The sequence below is a fragment of the Pleuronectes platessa genome, chromosome 9 (genome assembly GCF_947347685.1).
Source record: "Pleuronectes platessa chromosome 9, fPlePla1.1, whole genome shotgun sequence".
Lineage (NCBI taxonomy): Eukaryota > Metazoa > Chordata > Actinopteri > Pleuronectiformes > Pleuronectidae > Pleuronectes > Pleuronectes platessa.
In genome coordinates, this window is record NC_070634.1 from 23885677 (window position 1) to 23906121 (window position 20445).

At 43.1% G+C, this 20445-nt stretch overlaps 1 protein-coding gene across 3 annotated transcripts in view; it reads right to left on the reverse strand.

The window, feature by feature from the left end:
• Positions 1 to 6340: 6340 nt before the first annotated feature.
• Positions 6341 to 20445, reverse strand: part of LOC128448581 (ephrin type-B receptor 1-like) — a 49949-nt gene continuing 35844 nt past the window's right edge. For 2 of the 3 annotated variants that reach the window (XM_053431294.1, XM_053431293.1), the window contains 6 exons: positions 17356 to 17423; positions 16922 to 17069; positions 14518 to 14667; positions 8940 to 9132; positions 8688 to 8856; positions 6341 to 6392 (listed from right to left, as the gene is read on the reverse strand). In XM_053431294.1, the coding sequence (XP_053287269.1) occupies positions 6341 to 6392; positions 8688 to 8856; positions 8940 to 9132; positions 14518 to 14667; positions 16922 to 17069; positions 17356 to 17423 (780 nt within the window). Of the gene's footprint in view, positions 6393 to 8687; positions 8870 to 8939; positions 9133 to 14517; positions 14668 to 16921; positions 17070 to 17355; positions 17424 to 20445 lie in introns of all 3 variants that reach the window. The other variant, XM_053431292.1, reaches the window with a different exon arrangement.

The following is a 20445-nucleotide window of genomic DNA, read 5'->3' on the forward strand; positions in this document are numbered from 1 at the left end:
GATACTCTCTCAGAACTGGAGACTCTAAAATGTCCGATCAGGAGTGTGAGTGGTTTGTTCCTCTGTGTACGTTGGCCCTGCGACATGTGGTGACCTGTGTGAGTCCAACCGCTCGGCCATATGTCCGCTGGGATAGGCTCCAGCTCCCCGTGCACAGCTTGATGTACACAGCAATGTAATAAATTATTTTACTGTATACGATAGAAAACTCAGATAAACATATGTTTTGCTCCAGAGTAGAATACCTACATATTAGACATTTCAATATTCCAGTTATTTATAGAAAAACCTGGAGGGAGATATGATCCCATTAAGTTGATCAGAAATGTCGATTTTTGATTTGTCATCTTCGGAACACAAGAGCTGCAGTGACCTTTGACTTTTATATTTTAAAGTGAACATGCGTCAAAGTTATTTCTTAGGTTTTTCTAACAGGCTTCACTTCATTGTCATAAATATATTTCACCATCAGATAGTTGCAGGATTTTGTCGATCATTCTCCTGACGTGTTCACGAGGAACTTTCTTTTATTAGTGAATCTAGATTATAATGTGATTTAATTCTCCCTGCCTCGTGTTTTTTATGCATCTTTTGTAGTTTCTTTAGACATATTAAAATGAATCTAACGCTGTGAAGAGGGAAAACACTCGGTATCATTCAAAGTCCTTCTCACAGGTTGTAAACTTCCCCCGTTCATCAATGAGGGAGTCACAATCACACAATCACAGACTCACACGTTGAAATGACTCTCTCGGCTGAGTGATTACTTCCGTGTGCTGGCATAACAGAACTCATTATGGAGTTTAATAACCTTTTTTAATTATGTTTCTCAGTGCAGATCGACTCCTGAGCTCCTTTATCCAAGAGAATATCATAAAACATCACACAAAGAATAAAAAAACATTCTGTTTATTGTTGTTGTTGTTGTTGTTAGTGATGTGGCTCAACCATGTCCTGACAGAAAATGACACGTTTACCAAAGCTGATCAGTTTGATTGATTTGTCTTCTTTATTGACAAACAGTGCATTGTAAATGTAATATTCAGAAAGTTCACGGCTACAAACTCACACACGCACAATGTACAAACAAGTTACTGTACACTGAACAGCACACGCGCACGCACACACACACACACACACACACACACACGGAGGCGTGCGCATACTTACATTATATTACAGTGTTATGATAATTACAGTGGGATGCTCTGACTGAACGAGCACTAGAAACACACAAACAGAATTGTAGGTAAACAGAAAAGCAGACGACAGCAGATGATGAGCTGTTTTTCTTTTCATTACGTACAAAAGTATCGTCACAGAAAAGCAAATAAATTAACAGAGAATAAAACGGAAACAAGATCGAGCTCTTAAACCTTCGTGTTCACAGTTCTGGGATTTAACTCTAAACTCAAAAACCACAAAAATACTGCAGTAATGTTTTGTAGAGACCAAACAAGAGATAATACTTTGAGCTAAATTGCTAACGGCAGTATCACTCATAATAGCCAATGCTTTCTTAATGATGTTTAACAAGTAAACGTCTTTGCTTTGGTGTTATCTGGTTAAACCATGTTTGTGTTGGACAAAATGAAAAATGTTAAATTGATCGTGACATCACAGGAAAGATTAAAACGTCGCACGTGGACTGAAGATAAAGATGGACGACGTGAAGGCTCCCCCTGGTGGCTGGCTGCGGTATTGGTCACAAACAAATCATATACGTTTCCTCAAAGATGGTTTATTTAGGTAGTTCATCTCATGCTAATGTGTCTTCAAGTGTTCCTGTTTCTGATAGTTTGGTTTGAATGACTGACAGCTCAGACTGACTTGAGGCCACACCTCCACTCCACGATCACTAGTGGTCCAAAACTACGAGACCAGCACAAGATGGCGGGCGCCTGTTTCCAGAATATTTTGGCTTCATTTTCGTAAAGCGGCAGGAATCGGAGACACGTCGTCCATCTTTATTTACAATCTGAGTGTTACGAACATGACATCCAAACAGTCCTCGAGACATTTCATTCATATCAAGTTGGCCTCATGGTGGCGCTGATGTAAGCTTTAAAGTTTTGAATCTTGAATCTATGAACACATCACATCGCAATCCATCAGAAAAATGTCAGTTTCAAGAGGGAAGCAGGAAGTCAAGTTGGAGTTCAGGTAACTTTGATGAGAAGTGTGAATGTAAAATAAAAACATGTAAGAAGAAATATTGTCTGAAAACCCCCAAAAAACCTGCAAGTTCGAGTTTTTGTGTGAAACTGAAACTTTCCAGATATACTTCAGATGCACGTTAAACATGTTTTGTGAAAACAGTGCATCTGAAATATAAAAGACTTTGAAAGCATCTGTGAAGGCGCCGGTGAAAACGCAGACTGGAAGCAGAGCGAGTCGCTCAGAGAGGTTTTGGCATTAGAAGAAGAAAAGAGGACGACTGGGTCGAGCAGGAGAAAGAGAGAGAGAGACAAAAAGAGAAAGAGTAATCTCTCCACGCCCCAGCCTCATTTTTATTCAAACACCAGAGTCGGGCTTTGCCTCTCTTGCACCCCCCCCCCCCCCCATCTCCCTTTTCTCTGTTATTCTGCTTCCTTCCCGTCTCCTCTTGCCCCCCCCCCCCCCATTACCTATTCCCTTTCACTTGTCCTCCTCTCTTCATAACTCATCTCCTCTCATCTCCAGCCTCCCCTACGGTATCTATTACAGCAGAGCAACAGGAGAGACGAGAGGCAGCCGGCCTGGTCCAGCTTTCCAGAAAATAACTGCAATTAAACGATCAATCCACCCAAAAGCTCTCAGAGGAGCTGCCGCTGACGCACCCTTGCATGCCGGGGCCTGTTTTGCATCAAAGTGCTCCATTTGTCCATTGCCGCGCTTAATTGGCCGAACATTATGTTGATGTATGTCCAGCACAGATACAGTGGAGTCTGGATGTTGTTTCTTTATCTGAAACATCTGCAGTAAATGTCAAAGTTTTGGTGTCAGGTCCTCGGAATCAAACACGGAGCTCTTTTGTCGGCTGAGGCGCTTTTACCTCCGATCAACAATAAATAGAAAGAAATCCGTCCATCGACAGTGTGACCCCCAGAAGACCAGAATACAAATGGTCAAAGATATGGTGGCAAGTTTTAAAGCAAGTGTCATGAAACACTTAAAAACAGAAAGTACCTCCTAATGAACAACAAGCATTGAATTGAGAAAACTAAAGGTTCTTTAAGTTGGAACTTTCATGTAAAATGGGAATTGATCTCAACATATTCAGGTTCATAATCTTAATTTGTGATATAACTTGAAAAGGTTTGTTCAGAAAACTCTTTCCTCAAACTGTCCGTTGCTTGCAGCTCCTCTTTTCAGCCTCTGTCTGAAACACTTTGAGGTTTTTTAGCTCCTGTCTCTTAAATTGAATTCATCCTTCAACCAGAAATGTTCAGCAGTGATATATAATCTGAGAGTTGATTAACAGCGACTATGATTCATCACTAAACCTGTATCTGTGTCTTAAGGGCTGAGGCTGGACGTTATTAAGAAAACTCAACTTCAAAAATAATTTTCTCCATCTACTCTTAAAGCTCTTCATCTCTATAGTGCAGGATTTAACCAGTGCAGCAGACCAAACCGCACACTAGTTGTGTTCCTGAGATTTCGTCTCTGTGGTAAATAATTGTGCTCGTTTCGTTGTGTAAACACAAGACGTGTTTGTGCGTCGTGTCGTCTCCTCACAAACACCGACAACGTGAAATGTCTGAAAAGTCGAATCGAACCTCGTTCAAAACACAGAAGACAATAACACAATATGAAACGAGGGACACACACACTCAGCCGCAGATGTTACACAATGGATTAAGATTCCTCTCTGTGTCGATCGCCTGTTTCTTGTGCATGACATTTCTGTGAAGGTGGTGTTTAATATGAGCTTTTAGGCACACGACTCATCTCACTCTTTATTAAACCCCCGGGCCGGAGCTGAACCCCCCCCCCCCCTCCTTCCAGAGGCGTCTATTTACAACGAATCAGCCTCTGAGCCAGCGACTCGCTCCCAGTTCATCTCAACACATTCTGATCAAATTCTCAATAAGCTGCCGCTGCCATGGCAACAAATGCAATTGCGGTCAATGCCGGCGTTTTTCGGGAGGGGGGGGGGGGGGGGAGATAACTGAAAGTGCTTGGAGTGGTTTTAAAATAACTGCGGACCTCTCAATGTCACAACTTTCATAACTCAAGTCGTCGGGGGCGTCCCAGCAGTCGAGATCAGCGACGCGAGACACAAACACACAAACACACAACCACACAAACACACAAACACGTGGTTCTGTCGGACACGCGCGATGAGAGCAAACAACCCCCGACGCGGCCACTTCTCTCATTGTGAGCTCGGCTCACTGAGGACCACAAACAGAATCACGACATCCAATCAGGGCTGCAGACGGGTAATCCTCAGGATGGGGGTGCACACGCATGACCAGCGGTTCGGTGGCAGAGCGGGCCGGCTGCTGTTCCACAGCTGGTAATCTGCTCAACGCCGAGATAAAAAGAGATCTCCCATTGCTGCCCCCCCCCCCCCCCCGAGCGCCCAGCAGTGGGCTCAGGCCTTCATTATATCATATTCCAGTGAAGCCTCGTGAGCCGGACGTCAGGTTTGAAGTATTAACGCATCATAAATACCCCCCCCCCCCCCCCCCCCCTGGTTTCCTTCTTGACCTCCAGCATTTTGGATTTGCGCCGTAACATCTTTTTTCTCCCGAACGCGTCCCAGGGAATCAATCATTGTGTTGGTTTGCGTTGAAAAGGTTGTCGAGCGCAGATGAGAAACACGCAATAGGTCGCGTTGTGTCGTTTCATCTGTGAGACGACACAACGCAATTAATCAGCGCTGTCAGATGGGAAATGTGACGTGTGTCAAAACAGAGTCTGACGAGGATGACATGTCCGGCAGCCGATGCATCACAAAGAAATACAGATGAATTAACACCGGGGACCCTGCCTGCCTGTGTGCCTGTGTGTGTGTGTGTGTGTGTGTGTGTGTGTTTGCGTGTCTGCTGCAGAGCGATGAATTAGCATCTTGACAGCAGCCACACACTTGATTCCAACGGGTGAACAGAACACCAGCGTTGGTTTGTTTGTGTGTTTAATGCTCAGCTGGCAGCCGGCGGTCGATGGATCCGCAGCCAAAATCACAATTTCATTTATGACTGGATGACGACACATTTATCTTTCTGCGTCTGCAAACAGGTGCTTGTCAGCAGCTGGTCACGCCTCCACACCCACAGTCCTCCTTCTCTTCTTCTCTTCCTCTAAATCTGCGGCTGCCCTTCTTCCTTATGCCGCAATATCTCCCTCTGATTCTGAAGCTGTTTTCTGATCCATAATTGGTTTTACTCAAAGGGCATTAGTGCTGATTGTACAACATCATCCATCCGGACATCGCTCTGAGGACTCTGGTATTTAAGTAGGACAGGCATCTCTGGCTCTCTGCATGGAAAGTACAAAAATTGCCCACTATGAAAGCTGTTTTCCAATTTGTTTGTGTGTGTGTGTGTTCGGTCCACAGCACTTCAAAGTCGGTTCCAGTGATGAGTCAGGCAGAGGGAGATAATCACAGGGAACTCACAAACACTCCGGTGACAACTAATTGTTCCGATGCTGTTGGCAAACGAGCATATAGGAAATAAATATCCTCAAAATTACAAGATGTACAGACGCTTCAATATGAAGAGAGATTCAGAATGTGCCGTTAAAACCGTTGAATATTGTCAAACGGAGGCAAATTTCAAAGTTCAACTTCTAACTAAACACAACAGACTAGAAGATATCAGGGTCTGTGGAAGGTCTCGTGTCAAGCAGCTCTGCTTTGTGGAACACGAGTCAGGCTTCGGTCCCGTTTGCTCACCAACACATAAACACCTGACCTCAGTCTCTTCACTGTCCCTTTGTGAGGTTTATCCTTAAATAAAAAAACAGGCCCTGTCGTCCTTGAATCAAACATGTCGGTAAAAAATGGTCTCAGTTCCATCATTAAAATGTACAGAGTCTTCATGTCACTGAAGAAATCCAAATCCTCTTTACTCCTCTTCTTTAAGTTAGGAAGCCACGAGGCCCGAAGGAGGTCGGTCCAACGATTAAAAGAGATCTGCCGTTTAAAAACATGTCAGATCTCCAGGAGCAGCTCTGAACAGTGAGCAGGGGAAACTGAAGTGTCAAGACAAAGTGTGGAGGAGTCTGGTTGTTCCAGACTGGGAACCGGTCCAGTCTCATAGTGCATCACTCCAGTGTGGTCAGACTGATTCAGTGGGAGACTGGTCGTCGTCGTCGTCGTCGTGGGGCCTCATGGTCTGGACACTGGTCAGGATCTTCTTCTGGTGTCGGCGAGAGACACGCCGATTCTCTGAAGATCTCTGAGGGAAGACACAGACAGACATGAGGCGGCTGCAGCATCTTCATCTTCATCATCTTCATCATCATCAACAGTGCTTGAGATGGAATAAGATAAAATTACTGGCCTTCTGTTGTATGCCTAAGCCTCCTTCTGCAGTTTCAAACAAAATAAAGATTACAGATTTGAGATCAGCGTGACCTTTGACCCCTGACATGTAATCAATTAATCTTTGAGTCCAACTGGCAAAATTTGAAAAAAAATTCCTTAAGGCAAACTTGAGATATCATGTTCAAGAAGCAAAATAATATATTTATTTAACCTGGTTACCTTGAACTTTAACATTCGATCACCAAAATCGAATCAGTTCATCCTCGAGTCTGTGTGAACATTTGTGACAAATTGAAAGGATTCTCTCAAAGCGTTCTAGAGATATTGAGTTGTGTTGAGTATTGTGTCGTCATTCTAATAAAATATATATCTCACATTATTACATATCTGGTTTTTACCTGTTAATCTAAAAGGTATATTCCTCTAACTGGAGGAACAACTTTATGCTTCACATCATTCATTTTATTTTACTGATCTGATTTGGCATCTGGGAAATTTGCTTCCCAGCACAGCGACGATATAGAACGTCCGTACATTCCTCATGAAGTCAAATGTGGTCCGTGTGGGCATCTCACGTTTCACAGGATCTGGTGTGGGCTTTCATTTCTCACACGAATAAAACCCCCACATTGAATTTGTGTTTGGAAATAAAACTATTTTTAAGTGGTTATTGTCCTCATACCAAACATTTCCCCCAAGTAGTGGTGCATTCTGCATGAAAAGGATCTAACATCAATTTCCCCACCTCACACCCGCTCTTATCTGCCGGCTCCACATGGGCACTACGTTAAAGTCGACTTTATTAATCCCAGTGGAGGAATTAATCCTCTGTGTTTGACCCATTCTAACTAGTGGGGGGCAGTGGGCAGTCCCAGTGCAGGGCAGTGGGACCAACTCGGAGGCTGTGTCGGGGGGGCCTTCAGTCAGAGGTGATGACAGGAGCCTCTGGTGGACTATTTATTGACCCAGGAGTTTGGAGGTCGGGGCTAACGGCTCATTTTGTATCCAGAGAGTCAAACCCACACACGCTGCCACAGTATTTTCCTCCTGTGAAGGTTTGTTCAGCCAAGAAAAATAGAGATCAAACCATTTACTGAAACAGCTTTGGACAAAACAAAGACACATTAATTTGCTGAGTAAACGAGGCTTAAACTCGCAGGAGTTTCCCACCGTGACAGATGGTGTTGGGACTTCAACAACACGAAAAACTCACTTCTAACAGGATCGTTTGAAAGAGGAGACACATCAGGCAGAAACACAGACGTGTGAGGTTCTGAGAGAATGAACCTGGAAGCTGGAGACTGTGGGAAAGATGGTCCTTGATTTCAGAAACAGCCAAACTGCTGCTACCACTCAGATGACGGTGGTTTAATTGGTTTACTGATCAGACTATTTGTCGCTGGTTATTTGACAGTGAAATATTGATCTTTAATAATCAAGATCACAGCATTTTACACCATGAGTTAACCAGTGTTACTCTCTGGAGTGAAGTGGTTATCCCAGTTCAATTGACCTACAAGATATGAAATGTCATTAAGTTATCATTTCATTGATTTCATTTCATTGTTATCGAACAATTGTGTTCGATTTTGTCAAATTCTGCTCATAGACTAAATCCAATAAATTGAAATTGTGGACTGCAGAGAGCCAACTGAAAGGAGACAGTTTGGTCTATGCAGGATTTCCTGTTTGCATCTCGCTCTTAGTGTTGCATCCTTAGCTACTTAGCTTCCAGCTTAGCATTAGCTTCGTCAATAAACCTTGGGATAGGTTGGCCCGAGAAGGATTCACCCCTGGGGTCATTCTTAAAAAATAGGAAGTAGGCACTTGTCAGCCCCATTTGAAGGAGCCTTCCAAATGGGAAAACCTGGCAACCTGACGTCTTTGTGTGAAGCAGCTGAAGGAGGCCGACCCTGAATTGAGACTCAGTTTTAATCCTTGAGTCCAATTGACCGTTTGAAAGTGATTCCCATCGGGCGTCACTGGAATGTAGCATCCAGAAGAATTGACAGACTCCTGCCATGGCTGTCGCTGGCATGAAGAGGAAGAAAGGATGAGCTACAGACAGACAGGACACACGGACCAATCCGTCAGCCAACCAGCTGCCCTGCCACTCATCCACCCAACAAGAGGCCGACTTGGCAGCTGAGCGAGGGACGCGGGCAGAGAGAGAGAGAGAGAGAGACGCCGTAATGAGTGGACTTACTCAGCTGTGATTTGTGTGACGAGCGGCAGAGACGTGAAACCGGAGCCCAGGAAGGAGTCTCGATACTGGGTCATCTTCAGAGCGGCCAGCCAGTCCTCCACCGAGCTCAGCCGGCTCAGGTCCGGAGCTCCGCGGTCCAACAGGGGATGATGGGACGGACTGGAGAGAGCGGATAGAAAGAGCTCAAACACCTGCATGTCTCTGAAATGTGTGCGTATGTAAATGGACCTGTGTGTATCTCTGCTCACCCAGGGGCCATGTTGTTGGTGCCGGCTTTGAGGGAGGCGGGGTTACGTATCATCTTGTCCAACATGCTGACGATATCCGGGAACTTTGGCCGAGCGTTCCTGTCCTTCTGCCAACAGTCCAGCATCAGCTGGTGCAGCACGACCGGGCAGTCCATCGGCGCCGGCAGCCGGAAGTCCTGCTCGATGGCGTTTATCACCTGGGACACACCAGGGAGAGAAGGGGATGAAAAACAGAGGAGACAAGAGGATCGATTGATCTGTTTGTGTTTCGTTCTTACAACTCGCTCCGATGCCCACAAATTAAATCTCTAGCTTCCAATATGTGACAGAAGTCTTCATTGATTTGAGATGTGAAAGTGGGGTTTAATTTAAAATGATGCAGTGTTGTGTTTAAGTGGCCATTACATAGTGAGTGAGTGATTGAGTGAGGCTGCCTCCACACTACTATGTTTTAGATTTAAAATATCAATCAAATATATATTTCATGATTATCAATCACACTGAGCACTTGTGAACATCCACTGTACAGCACTGCCTGTCTGATAAGACCCAACAAGGAACTGAATGCTGGACACGGCATCAGTATTTCCAAATCTCAAGTTTCTTTTTATAACTTTTTCTTTGATTGGACACATTTGAGTTGTTTTTAGAGAGAGTGGGAAAGACTGGCAGGCAGCATTTCAAAGGTTCTCTGCCTCAGAGACACTGAAGCGCTGGAGGAGTCTAGACACCGGGCGCAAACGTAGCAGACGTGATGAGTTCTACAACTGAAATATTTAGTGCGGGTGTAGCAGACTTCATTCCTGGAGAACCACAGCTGAGCACAACCCTCTGTTCACACATAAAGGGACGTCTGCCTCCATCCACACCTCCATCACCGATGAGGTTGAATCAGGAAGCAGAGCACAGGGAGGCATGCATACTTTGGAATCATCCGTGGCTGTAATGTAATGTAATGTATTTGCAGAATGAGAGTGAAACAAGTATATTCCAATCTGGGTTATTTCCTGGCTACAGCAGTTTCTATGACAGAATACAAAGTGTGGGTGGGTTCACTTGTCGCCCCAAATCGAGGTTAACTCATGTATGCCTGAGTGCAGAAGGACTTACACCTCACTGCTCAGGTTATGGCTCCTATGAGATTGTGGCTGATAAGAGAGGTGTTTATTTCTTTACAGAATCTGCATCTGAACGCTTCCTCCCAACGCGTCGTGCCCTCAACCAGTGGATCCAGACCTTCATCCCCAAGCAGCAGTGACGCCTGCAGCCGACTCTGATGTGAAGGCAGGTAGCTGCACAGAGGAGCTTCTGATTTCATCGTGCCACTGCAGGTGCTGATCTTTCCATTTATTTTTCCTTCCTGTGAAAACTTTTAAAACAAGAACTCTGTATTTCAGAGAAGGTGCTGCTAAATATGGCAGCATACCTTTGGGTGTAATTATCCTGAACATCACAGAATTCAAAAACCCCTTCCAGTGAAAGAAGAAGTAGCTTCCTCGTCACGTACCAGCTAAATAATCAAAGAGAGGAAATATCAAGTTCAAGGATTATTGTCTACAATTATTCTGCCCTCGGTGCCGGGAATATGAAAACACTTTTTTACAAGGCTGCAACTCTAATTGTGATGGTTGCAATAGTTCAAGCTCACACAGTGCTGTAGAACTTAACATGGTCTATGTGTGTGTGAAAAGCTTTCAGACTGTATCACCACTGTTTTCACACATCCCACTTTAATCATCACAAACCCAACACCATACTTTTGCACAAAAAGAGCCGATATTCCAGATGTACTACACAATATGTGCCCGAGTGACACAAAAAGCTTTCTGTGCAAGTTTCAAGGAATCGTAATGGAAATGACATTCATGCTAAATTAATTCTTCACAGCATGAGAAGACAACATATCAGACTTAAGTGGCTTGAGTTGTAAGAAAGGATAAAAGAAGCATATTGAGTCTCCGTGATATATGGTGTGGCTGAAGTCCTGATTGGAGGACACCTTTGTTTTTGTAATTATTGTATTTTGGTTTGAATTTAAACGTACAATATGTAACTACAGCCACTAGGGGTCCTTGGTTGACAGCTGTCAATCACACGATATCCACGTCCCCATAAATGAACATCATGCTGTATCGAAGAGGACGTGAAAATACAGATTGAGATCATAACGTCCTTGAGAAAATGTTTTATGACGTTTTCACAGACTTCTACTAGAGAAATAACTTATTTCTCCTGCTGCTGGTCATTTGACACGATACAGGTTCCAGGCACTTCACCACTGGCTTCATCACCTGACCTCCACTTCCCCCTGCACACCTGCTCCTCATTATCCTTCCTGGTTTATCTGCATGCTCTGTGGCTGCAGCTCTGCCGAAGCTTTCCAGCCTTTTGTCTCCAGATCCTGCCTGCTTCAGTTTATGACCTTGTTTTGCCATCATCCCCTGTCACCCCCCCCCCCCCCCACCTGGTCTTTCTCTGCCCTTCCTCGCTTTGATCGTTGACCTAAGACTCGTCTCAACTTCCCCCTTGTGCTTCGAGATGAAGAACCCAAAACCCACCGTAGGCTACTGTGTATTTTTGAGTTTTTTGCTACTGGGTCACATTTTTAAACTTGTGCGACCGCGTTAGTGCACGTGTAAGCCTATTTAGCGGTTTGCTGGTGGGGGGGGGGGGGGGGGGGGATTGCTCTGCCTCTTCTACTGTACCCGCAGTGCCGGGGATTTTGTCTGCTCGAAAAAAAAGAGTGAACTCCACCTGACCCCGACACACTTCTCAGGCTTTGTGCCACACAAATTCCCGCTAAGCACTGCTGTCAATCACAATAGCAGCGAGTGCAGTGAAACATCACAGGTCTCTTTCATGATTAATTCATGTCGAACAGAGCACCTGTGGCGGCTCCGCTGACAATTCCCCCCGTGCCGTGTTCTTTGAAATTGTATGTCAGCGAGTTTGTGTGTGTGTGTGTGTGTGTGTGTGTGTGTGTGTGGGTGTGTGTGTGTGTGTGTGCTCCTTTACACGTCTGCTTGCATGTGTGTGCGTGTGTGTAGCATGTGTGAGTTTAGGGTGTCAGGCTCATGCATAGTTAATGCCCCAACAGATCCTCGTTAGCTATAGTAGCAACACACACACACACACACATGCAACGCACACACACACATACACGCACACACTCTCTCCATCATTATACATTGTGCCATTATAAAACTGCCTCTGTCATTATACCGACTCTCTGCCATTACTGCTGCATAGGCTGCTTCTACTCTTCTGGAGCGTCGGGGGGGAGTGAGCCGGGTGGAGCTAAGGAGTGACAGCGGGGGGGAGGTGAGAGACGAGGAAAGTGTGAAATAAGGAGGAAGAGGTGGAAGAAGATCTGAATGTAAAACAGGGGAAATGGTTTCTTAGCAGAGAAAAACTGTTTCTTTCCCTTCAAACGTGTCAGAAAGAGAATCTCACAACTGATTAACTCCTCATCAGTGTGATAAGTAACCAGACTGAGAGAACTCCACGTTTTGGTTAATGAGGTCTGGAGGAGGTTAAACATTTCTGAAGTGGAGCAGACAACATCGAAATGATTCCTCTCAGAGCTTTTTTACTGCAGCAAGTTCTCGAGGTGGTAAATAGAAACGAAGTCAGTCGCTGGAGCTTTGGCAACAAAGAGGAAAAATGTATTTTTAAAGCTGAAAGTTAAAGTCCCAGGCTCCTCTCTCTCCGTGTCACATACATGAGACATTTAGTTTGGGAAACGCAAGAGTTGGGGTTTAGAGCCTCGGTGCTTTGAAGTGGGGCTTTAGTGCCAAAACTAACTATAATCTGTGAATCGCATTACTTCTTAGAATCACAAAACCTCCAAAATAAAAACGTCAGCCATGCGGGAACCTCCTCTTTCATGTACGTGATCCCCTTTAGGTTTCAAATGAAATACTCACCCCACAGGACGAGAGAGGGGTTTTAACGTCGTGTTAACACAACAGCAGCAGAGAATTGTGCTCTTTTGAAAAATGGTGATTATTCCTGGTCTAAAAAAAGGATAAATGTAATTTCAATACACATAAACAATGAGACCCTTCCCATGGTTAAATTACCAAAAGGCTGCTGCTGTTACTGGTTCTGCTCCCAATCACAAAGACAGATCTCTATCTACGCCTGTGAGTGATGGTCGGGGGAAACGCCCGTCACTGTGCAACAAACACACACGTGCACCCACACTGCGCACAATGGCAGCGCAAACTAAATGTTAATAAGAGTAATTAATAATGAGCATTATTACAAACTAAAAACTGTTTTGTTCAGAGGCAGGAGGACGAGTTGTTTAATTGTTCTTTTATGTCCACAAATGTGAAAAAGGTTTTGTTTAAACCACCTTATAAGTGACTTTGATTATTTTCTCTGTCGCACTCTATGGTTACAAACATTACATTAAATTTCATTAAGCTAATAGTTTTATCCAAAGCGACTTAAAATGAGTGCATTCAACCACGAGGGTACAAACCCAGAACAACAAGAATTAAGAAAGTACAATATCTTCAAGAAAGCCAAACTACAGAGTGCTGTAAGTAAGTGACATTTAAGTGCTACTAACACCTACTGACTCTCTAATGGAGCGGGTTGTCCACTAACCAGAGGGTCAGTGGTTCGGATCCCCGGCGCTTGACAACACCTATATCCATTAACCAGGATTACAAAGTCATGCAAAGGAGAAAACACAAGGATTCTTTTGAAACCTTGAGCAAACTCCATCACATACAAGAGGGGAGATGCAAACTTCACAATACCCTAGCTGGTAGTTTGATTTATTTAAAAAATCTTTGCAGCCTGGAGTTAAAAGACTCGTGCAAACAATGGGTTAAACCAGCTGATTGTTATTTGTGATCACATACTTTTAGTTTAGTTTGACACTGGGTGGTTTTTCATGATTTGGTGGCTGCAGACGAACAACTGCAAGGAAAAAGTCCATGACAGTGATTTGTTTAATGTGCTACTCAAGAATGTTGATTACTGTATTAGACAAAAATAAAAAATAAAAATCTGTATTTGGGGAAGGCTTGAAGTAGACAGATGCTAACCACACCCAACCCCCTACGCCAGGATCAAATATAAAGTTACAGACGTGACAGCAGATTGATCACACTGTGCAGGTAATTGGAATAAAGTTGTCAGGGAAATGAAGTGATGCCTTTTGGTCGGATGTTCCCGGGAACAAACACTTCTGTGACACTTCAAATTGATGTCCTCATTTTCCGTGTGTTTTTCTCGACATGCCGACTCCCTGCTGTGGGAGACGGAGGAGGAAACAAACAAATCACAACTAACCCTCCCGCACACACACACACACACACACAAACACACACTAGCATACTTTGGAATGACAACTAATGAAAAGAAGGTAAATGTACACAATTCTACACAACTACATTGGAAATAAAACAAAAATGTCAGCCCCTCTCGCTTTCTTTATCACACCCCTAAAGAAAAAAGGTAACTATACACAATCACAGCTACATGACAGGGTCGCGCTCTTTCTTTATCGCTCTCTCAAACACACACACACACACAGACACACACACACACAAGCGATGACTTACATCTTGGTTGCTCATGTCCCAGTAAGGTCTCTCTCCGTATGCCATCACCTCCCAGGTGACGATCCCGTAACTCCACACATCTGAGGCGGACGTGAACTTCCTGTAGGCGATCGCCTCCGGAGCCGTCCAGCGCACGGGGATTTTACCGCCCTGAAAGAAAGAGAGAGAGAGAGAGAAAGGAGGGGAGGAAAGAGAGGGAAGGGAAAGAGAAAATAATATATTTGGTGTTTTTATGGTTTCGCTCCTCAAGTGCATACACATACAGTATATGTTTTTAAAGAGAGGCCACAGGCAGCTCATATATCTTCCATGCTCCGTCATAAACACCAAGGTGAGGTCTGGCTATTAGTGTAACAGTCATCACAATCTACAGCAGACACAGAGATGAGGAATGAGTCCATGCTTGATGTCATGCACATTATCCATGAGTCACCTGCTGCGCTGCTGCATCACATATAGTTTTTAAGGTTTAAAAGATAATGCTGGATATGATCGATTTTTGTACAAGATCTTTATTCCCACAAAGAGGAAGCAGCAGATGGCGATATCTCAGTGAGATGGATAAACGCACCTGCTCCACTTACAGCGCCTTTATATTTCTTGTCTTTTATAATGAAGACAAAGCAGCGACGGAACAAAAGCCTTGTCCTCACGGCTGCTGATTTAAAAGTCCAGGAGAATGGAAAACACTGCTTCATTCAAGAACTCTGTTGTCATGGTGCAAGAATTACTCAAATTCATCCTCAAATCAATTTGTGCCTGTTGTAAAGATTTACACCGGAGAATATTCAAATGTAAAAAACAAGCAACCATACAGTAAAATATAAATACAAGCAAAACAACTATGAAATAAAGTTATTCTATAAAATTTAAGTAAACGTAAGTTGAGGTAACACGGGCGCAAAGAGCATACAGCAGCAGTAAAGTATTATAAGTATAATGTGAATATTGCTCAGTAAATTCAACTGCAATGATAAATATGATAGTTACTGCAGAGTATTTTTGAGGGTTTAAGAATATACTAATAAAAATATTTTTCATTGTGCTTTGGCTTGATATATTATCTTTGTAAACTGTAATCTTTTACACTTTTTTTTAATTTAAATTAAATATTATGAGCAGTCTCCTAACAGATGTTGGCTCTTAATGTAATGACCGATCCTTCAGTCTGTCTAAAAAGTAGTGATGGATTCCCATTAAATTTGGCTCAGGTATTCCTGGTCCTCAGAGGATGAATCCTTGTCTATGTGATGATGAGAAGGGGGTGTGAATGTTGAATTGTTAGTTTTAGAAAATACTCGGACTCCTTCCAAGCGGACATCAGGACCATGTTTCAGCAGGAGGTCACAGAAGCTCTTCAACCATCCAACCAGCAGGTGTGACAAAGTGAACCAGGCCCTTAATGACCTCTGACTTTTTACACGATCCCAACACTTACAGTCACAGCAACATATCAATAAAACTAATGACTGAGTGAAGGACGGTGATTAACTGTCCATGGGGCACGAGGGAATCATCCATCCATCTATTAACTGTGCTGTTTATCCTTCTGAGGTCATGAGGTGGAGGACAAGCCCAGGTGATATCGTGAACAGAGGGGACGGATCCCCAGTCCATCACAGGGCTGAGATACAGTGACAACCAGTCACACTCCCAATCACACCAAGAGCTGCAATTTAGATGTTGCCAATTAGCCTGAGCTAACCTGCATGTCTGAGAACACACATATATGTACGTGATGTACAGTGGTGTGAAAAGAAAGAGAAACAAAAGCCTCAAAGACTAGAGATACCAAAGACAAGTATTTTTCTTCCACAGGATGTAAAGTTTCATGTCTCTCTACTGTTCACATGTCAATATGCTAACATTAGCATCCGTTAAATAGCACAGCTGAGGCTGAAGACGAAGAGCTGCATCTTTAAATGTCGATTCACCTTCTGCCCTCTCTGGTACCACCATCAGGACAATGTGTTTATTGTTCTACTAGCTAGACAGTAAATAAAGATGGACAACATGACAGCTCCCCAAAAGTGAAGCCTAATCATCTCAATCGCCCCCTAGTGGCTGTCTGCAGTATAGGTCATAAACCCGACCTCCCCCATCACTAAAAAGTAAAAGCGCGTGTTGCCATCCAAACTTTAAATCAACCAAAGAATCTGGTTTTAATTTGTAATTCGATGATTTAAAAAGTAGGTGGAAAGTCATGATTGACAGCTGAGACTGACTCATCGTCAGGATCTAACCTTTATAAAATTATCTCTTCTTTTCATTTATTCAGTGACAGGCAGGCAGTTTGCCATCTTTTGGCCACGGTAAGATGGCAGCATCTGAATCCTCTTGGGGATGTGTTTATTTGTGTGTGCCTGTCCCATGTGTGTCTCTGTGTGTCTGTGTGTGTCCTTACCAGTGAGCTGGTGTAGGTGGGGTCAGAGGTGTCCTCCTCCAGATAGCGTGAGAGGCCAAAGTCGGACACCTTACACACCAGGTTACTGTTCACCAGGATGTTTCGAGCTGCCAGGTCCCGGTGAACATAGCTCATCTCCGCCAGGTACCTGTTCACATCAACGGGATTTATTGTGTGAATGTGTGTGTTATCTGCTCCCAGCTACCTGGGCGACTATAAAAAGAAACTGGAATTTAGTCTGTTGTGTGTGTTTGTGTGTGTGTGTGTGTGTGTGTGTGTGTGTGTGTGTGTGTACTGCCAGATGCTGTCAATAAAAGAGGAATCGGATTAAATGTTTGTGTGTTTTCACAGCCAGACACATGAATAAAACACAGATAGGATCTAATATGTGTCTGTGTGTGTGTGTGTATTTGTGTGTGTTTGTGTGTCTGTACCTCATTCCAGACGCGATGCCCCTCAGCATACCAACCAGCTGGATCACTGAGAACTGGCCATCGTTCTGCTGCAAAGAAACCACAGACCAAAAAGGAGGATTTTTATTTTTCCGATATCAAACCTTTTCACGCTTCTTATTTAAAGAAAAATAAAAAAATATTGCTCACAGAAAATGTCACATCTGGATCTTTAACAAACAAGAAGTTCCTTTTCCCACTCATCTGGTGGAGGAGTGAGTGAGGACTTTCTTACAGATACTCAAACACATATTAAAGAATGATAAAACCCACTCTGACCATTCCTATCTGTGGAAATGTCATTTTTAATGGTTTAACTTCCAACTTTTTACGATTCAATTCTCTATTTTTCAGGCCATTGATCTTGAGTTAGTGTTGTGGCCTTTTACGATGTGTGTTTTTGAGCTGCCGAAGACAAAGGTTGACAATCATGAGAGAAATATGGAAAAATTGTTGCATAAGATCTCGGACACGTGCACGAACAGCTGATTTGAAGCCGTAACAACCGAAACACAGCTTGGAGCAGAAATGTGGGATCAAGTTCTCTCAGTGTGAATGTTGTGATAACTCATATCTACAAACCAATCAATCAGAATATGACATTCAACTATGCAGAATACACCCCAAAATTGTTTTAAATGTCATTTAGTAATTTAAAAAAACAAGCCCAAGTCCACACTTTCCACTTCTCTTGTAACTTCAGACATGTTTTAGCACTATGGCCAATTACTGTTTCTGTACTTTCAAAATAAAAGCATTTTCTTGAAAAGGTGCCTCGATGTCATTTCCTAGTTTTTTCTATCTTCACAGTTAAGGGGTCAAATGTTAAATATGAGGCCCAAAAAGTTTTTACTTCAGTCCGTTAAACACAATTGCACCTGTTGTGTTTCTATTAGTTAATGAGTGCTGGTAAAAAAATAAAATAAAAATTAACGATAATATGTGGTTTGTTTGAATATGCAGAAGACAAAAGGGAGAAAATGCAGTTTTAGCTCAGAGGCCGTTGCATCGTGCACCGTTCATATAGTTTATGAGTAGAAGATAATATTTATCAGTTGATATCATATAACTTTAAATAACATTATGCAGGAGGACCAGTGCCTAAAGAAAACTTTTAAACAGACCTGCAGAATTAAGAAAGCTGGAGTTACTTTGGTTGTTTTTCCTTTAGCCAAAGATATTTTAAGGTCCAGTGTATTAATCAAGTAAAGATTCCATGTCGGAGCCTCGGAAGATGTTGGCCGATTGGTTTTTCATGTCCTTAAGATATATATCTCACTGATGCTACAATTGCAATACTGCCTTTCGGTATGTGTACCAGTTTAATATGAGAGTGTACAGACTAATTCAAATCATTCATTTTATTAGGCCAAAGCTTAAATCTCATTTTTAATAGCATTTCCTCAGTGTGTACAAGCGAAGTTGAGCCAACAACATTTGCCTTTTTTGCGTTTTTAACCTTGGGGCCAGACTGTTTCTTAAAAACATCACTAACATCCCCTGACATAGTTGCAGTCGAAGATGTGTTTGTGTGTGTGTGTGTTTGTGTGTGTCTATTAATTCACTTTGTGCATCAAACCGTGTCTTTGATGCTCCTCTGGCCTAATCCTCTGCAGGCAGAACCTTGAAGGTGCACACAAACACACAGCCCGCATTGATCCTCAGGGTCTGGTGCCTGCAAGATGGTCACGCTAGGACAGCAACACCAGCGAGATCGATCACTGTGTTTGTGTGCATGTGTGTGTGTGTGTGTGTGTGTGTGTCTGTGTGTGTACACGCGTGTATGAGTCAGCGGACGATTTCGGAGTCAAAAGGGGTCACGCTGTGAGAACAGAACATCAAAGAGCGTCTCTTTCTGTTTTTAGAGGCGCCTCGAAGGAGGGCAGGATCAAAGGTGCGGACAGACAGACAGGATGAAGAGGAAGGAAGGAGCAGGAAGGAAAAAGAGGAGAGAGAAGAAGAGCAGGAGGTTGTTTCTGTCTTTGTTTCTCTTGGAAACTTCGTCTGGTTTCTTTGCATCAAGTCTGTGTTCGTGAACTTCGACTGTTGTTAAAAGTTTTGGTCACTTTAGATGTTTAGTTTCTCATCATCTGATCGTTTCATTCTACAGCTTGACAACCATTTCAAACTTATGATATTGGTCTCTTTAATGTTAAAGTACGTCCTTGCTTAAAACAGCACCTTTGAGGTTCAATGACATAGAATATTGAGAATGTTTCCTCGTTCATTCCCACTCCTCAACCTGAAGTGGGTTCGATCTCCTGTGAGAAGTGTGGAACTGACAGAGTCACAGATTCACCTCAGAATCAGCTCCAGGAAGATGAAGAGTGAATCTGAACTGTAGATCAGTTAAAAACCAGAGTTTATCTCTAATATTCAGCAGGAAAACTTTTAATTATGAAGAAGTCTGGTGAACTTGTCTGGTGGTTTCAGTTCAGTGAGTGGGTCCACACAGCCAGAGCTCCACTCAATACATCGATACACTTTGTATTTTCTCTACATGAAAGCAACCTAATCACATGGAGCCCAGCAGAATGAATCCACACGGGTGGCTACAGGGGGCGCTGCTGCTCAATAAAAATGACTGTTGCTTTAACTATTGATCAAATCAGCTATAAACAACGGAATTAAATTGAATTGCGAAGTCCTGTTTAAAAAATTATGAAAAAAGAGGACCAAAAAATCTCAACTCAGTGAAAAATAAAATAGAATTACAGTTGAACCAGTAATGGTTTAGAACTTATCAGTGTATATATGAGCAAATAAGCTTCATCCTTGGTTTGCATTACTTTGGTTATTTCATAAAGGAAAATGTCCACGTTAACCTCAATTCATTTTAAGTTCACACACTTTTCTATTTCAATCCTGAAATGGTGGTGATGTTTTTTTCTCTTTGCTGGAATCTGTTTTTGATCTCACAGACATCTCTGAAGTCTGACTCCTGTAAGATATTGTCTCCTGTACATACATATTGCAGGACGTGCATGTTATTCTTCATCCCATGAGTGTTTTTGAGTTATTTTTGGAGGTGCAGACTTTTTTGAAGGAGCCTTTCTGCCATCGAGGACCTTG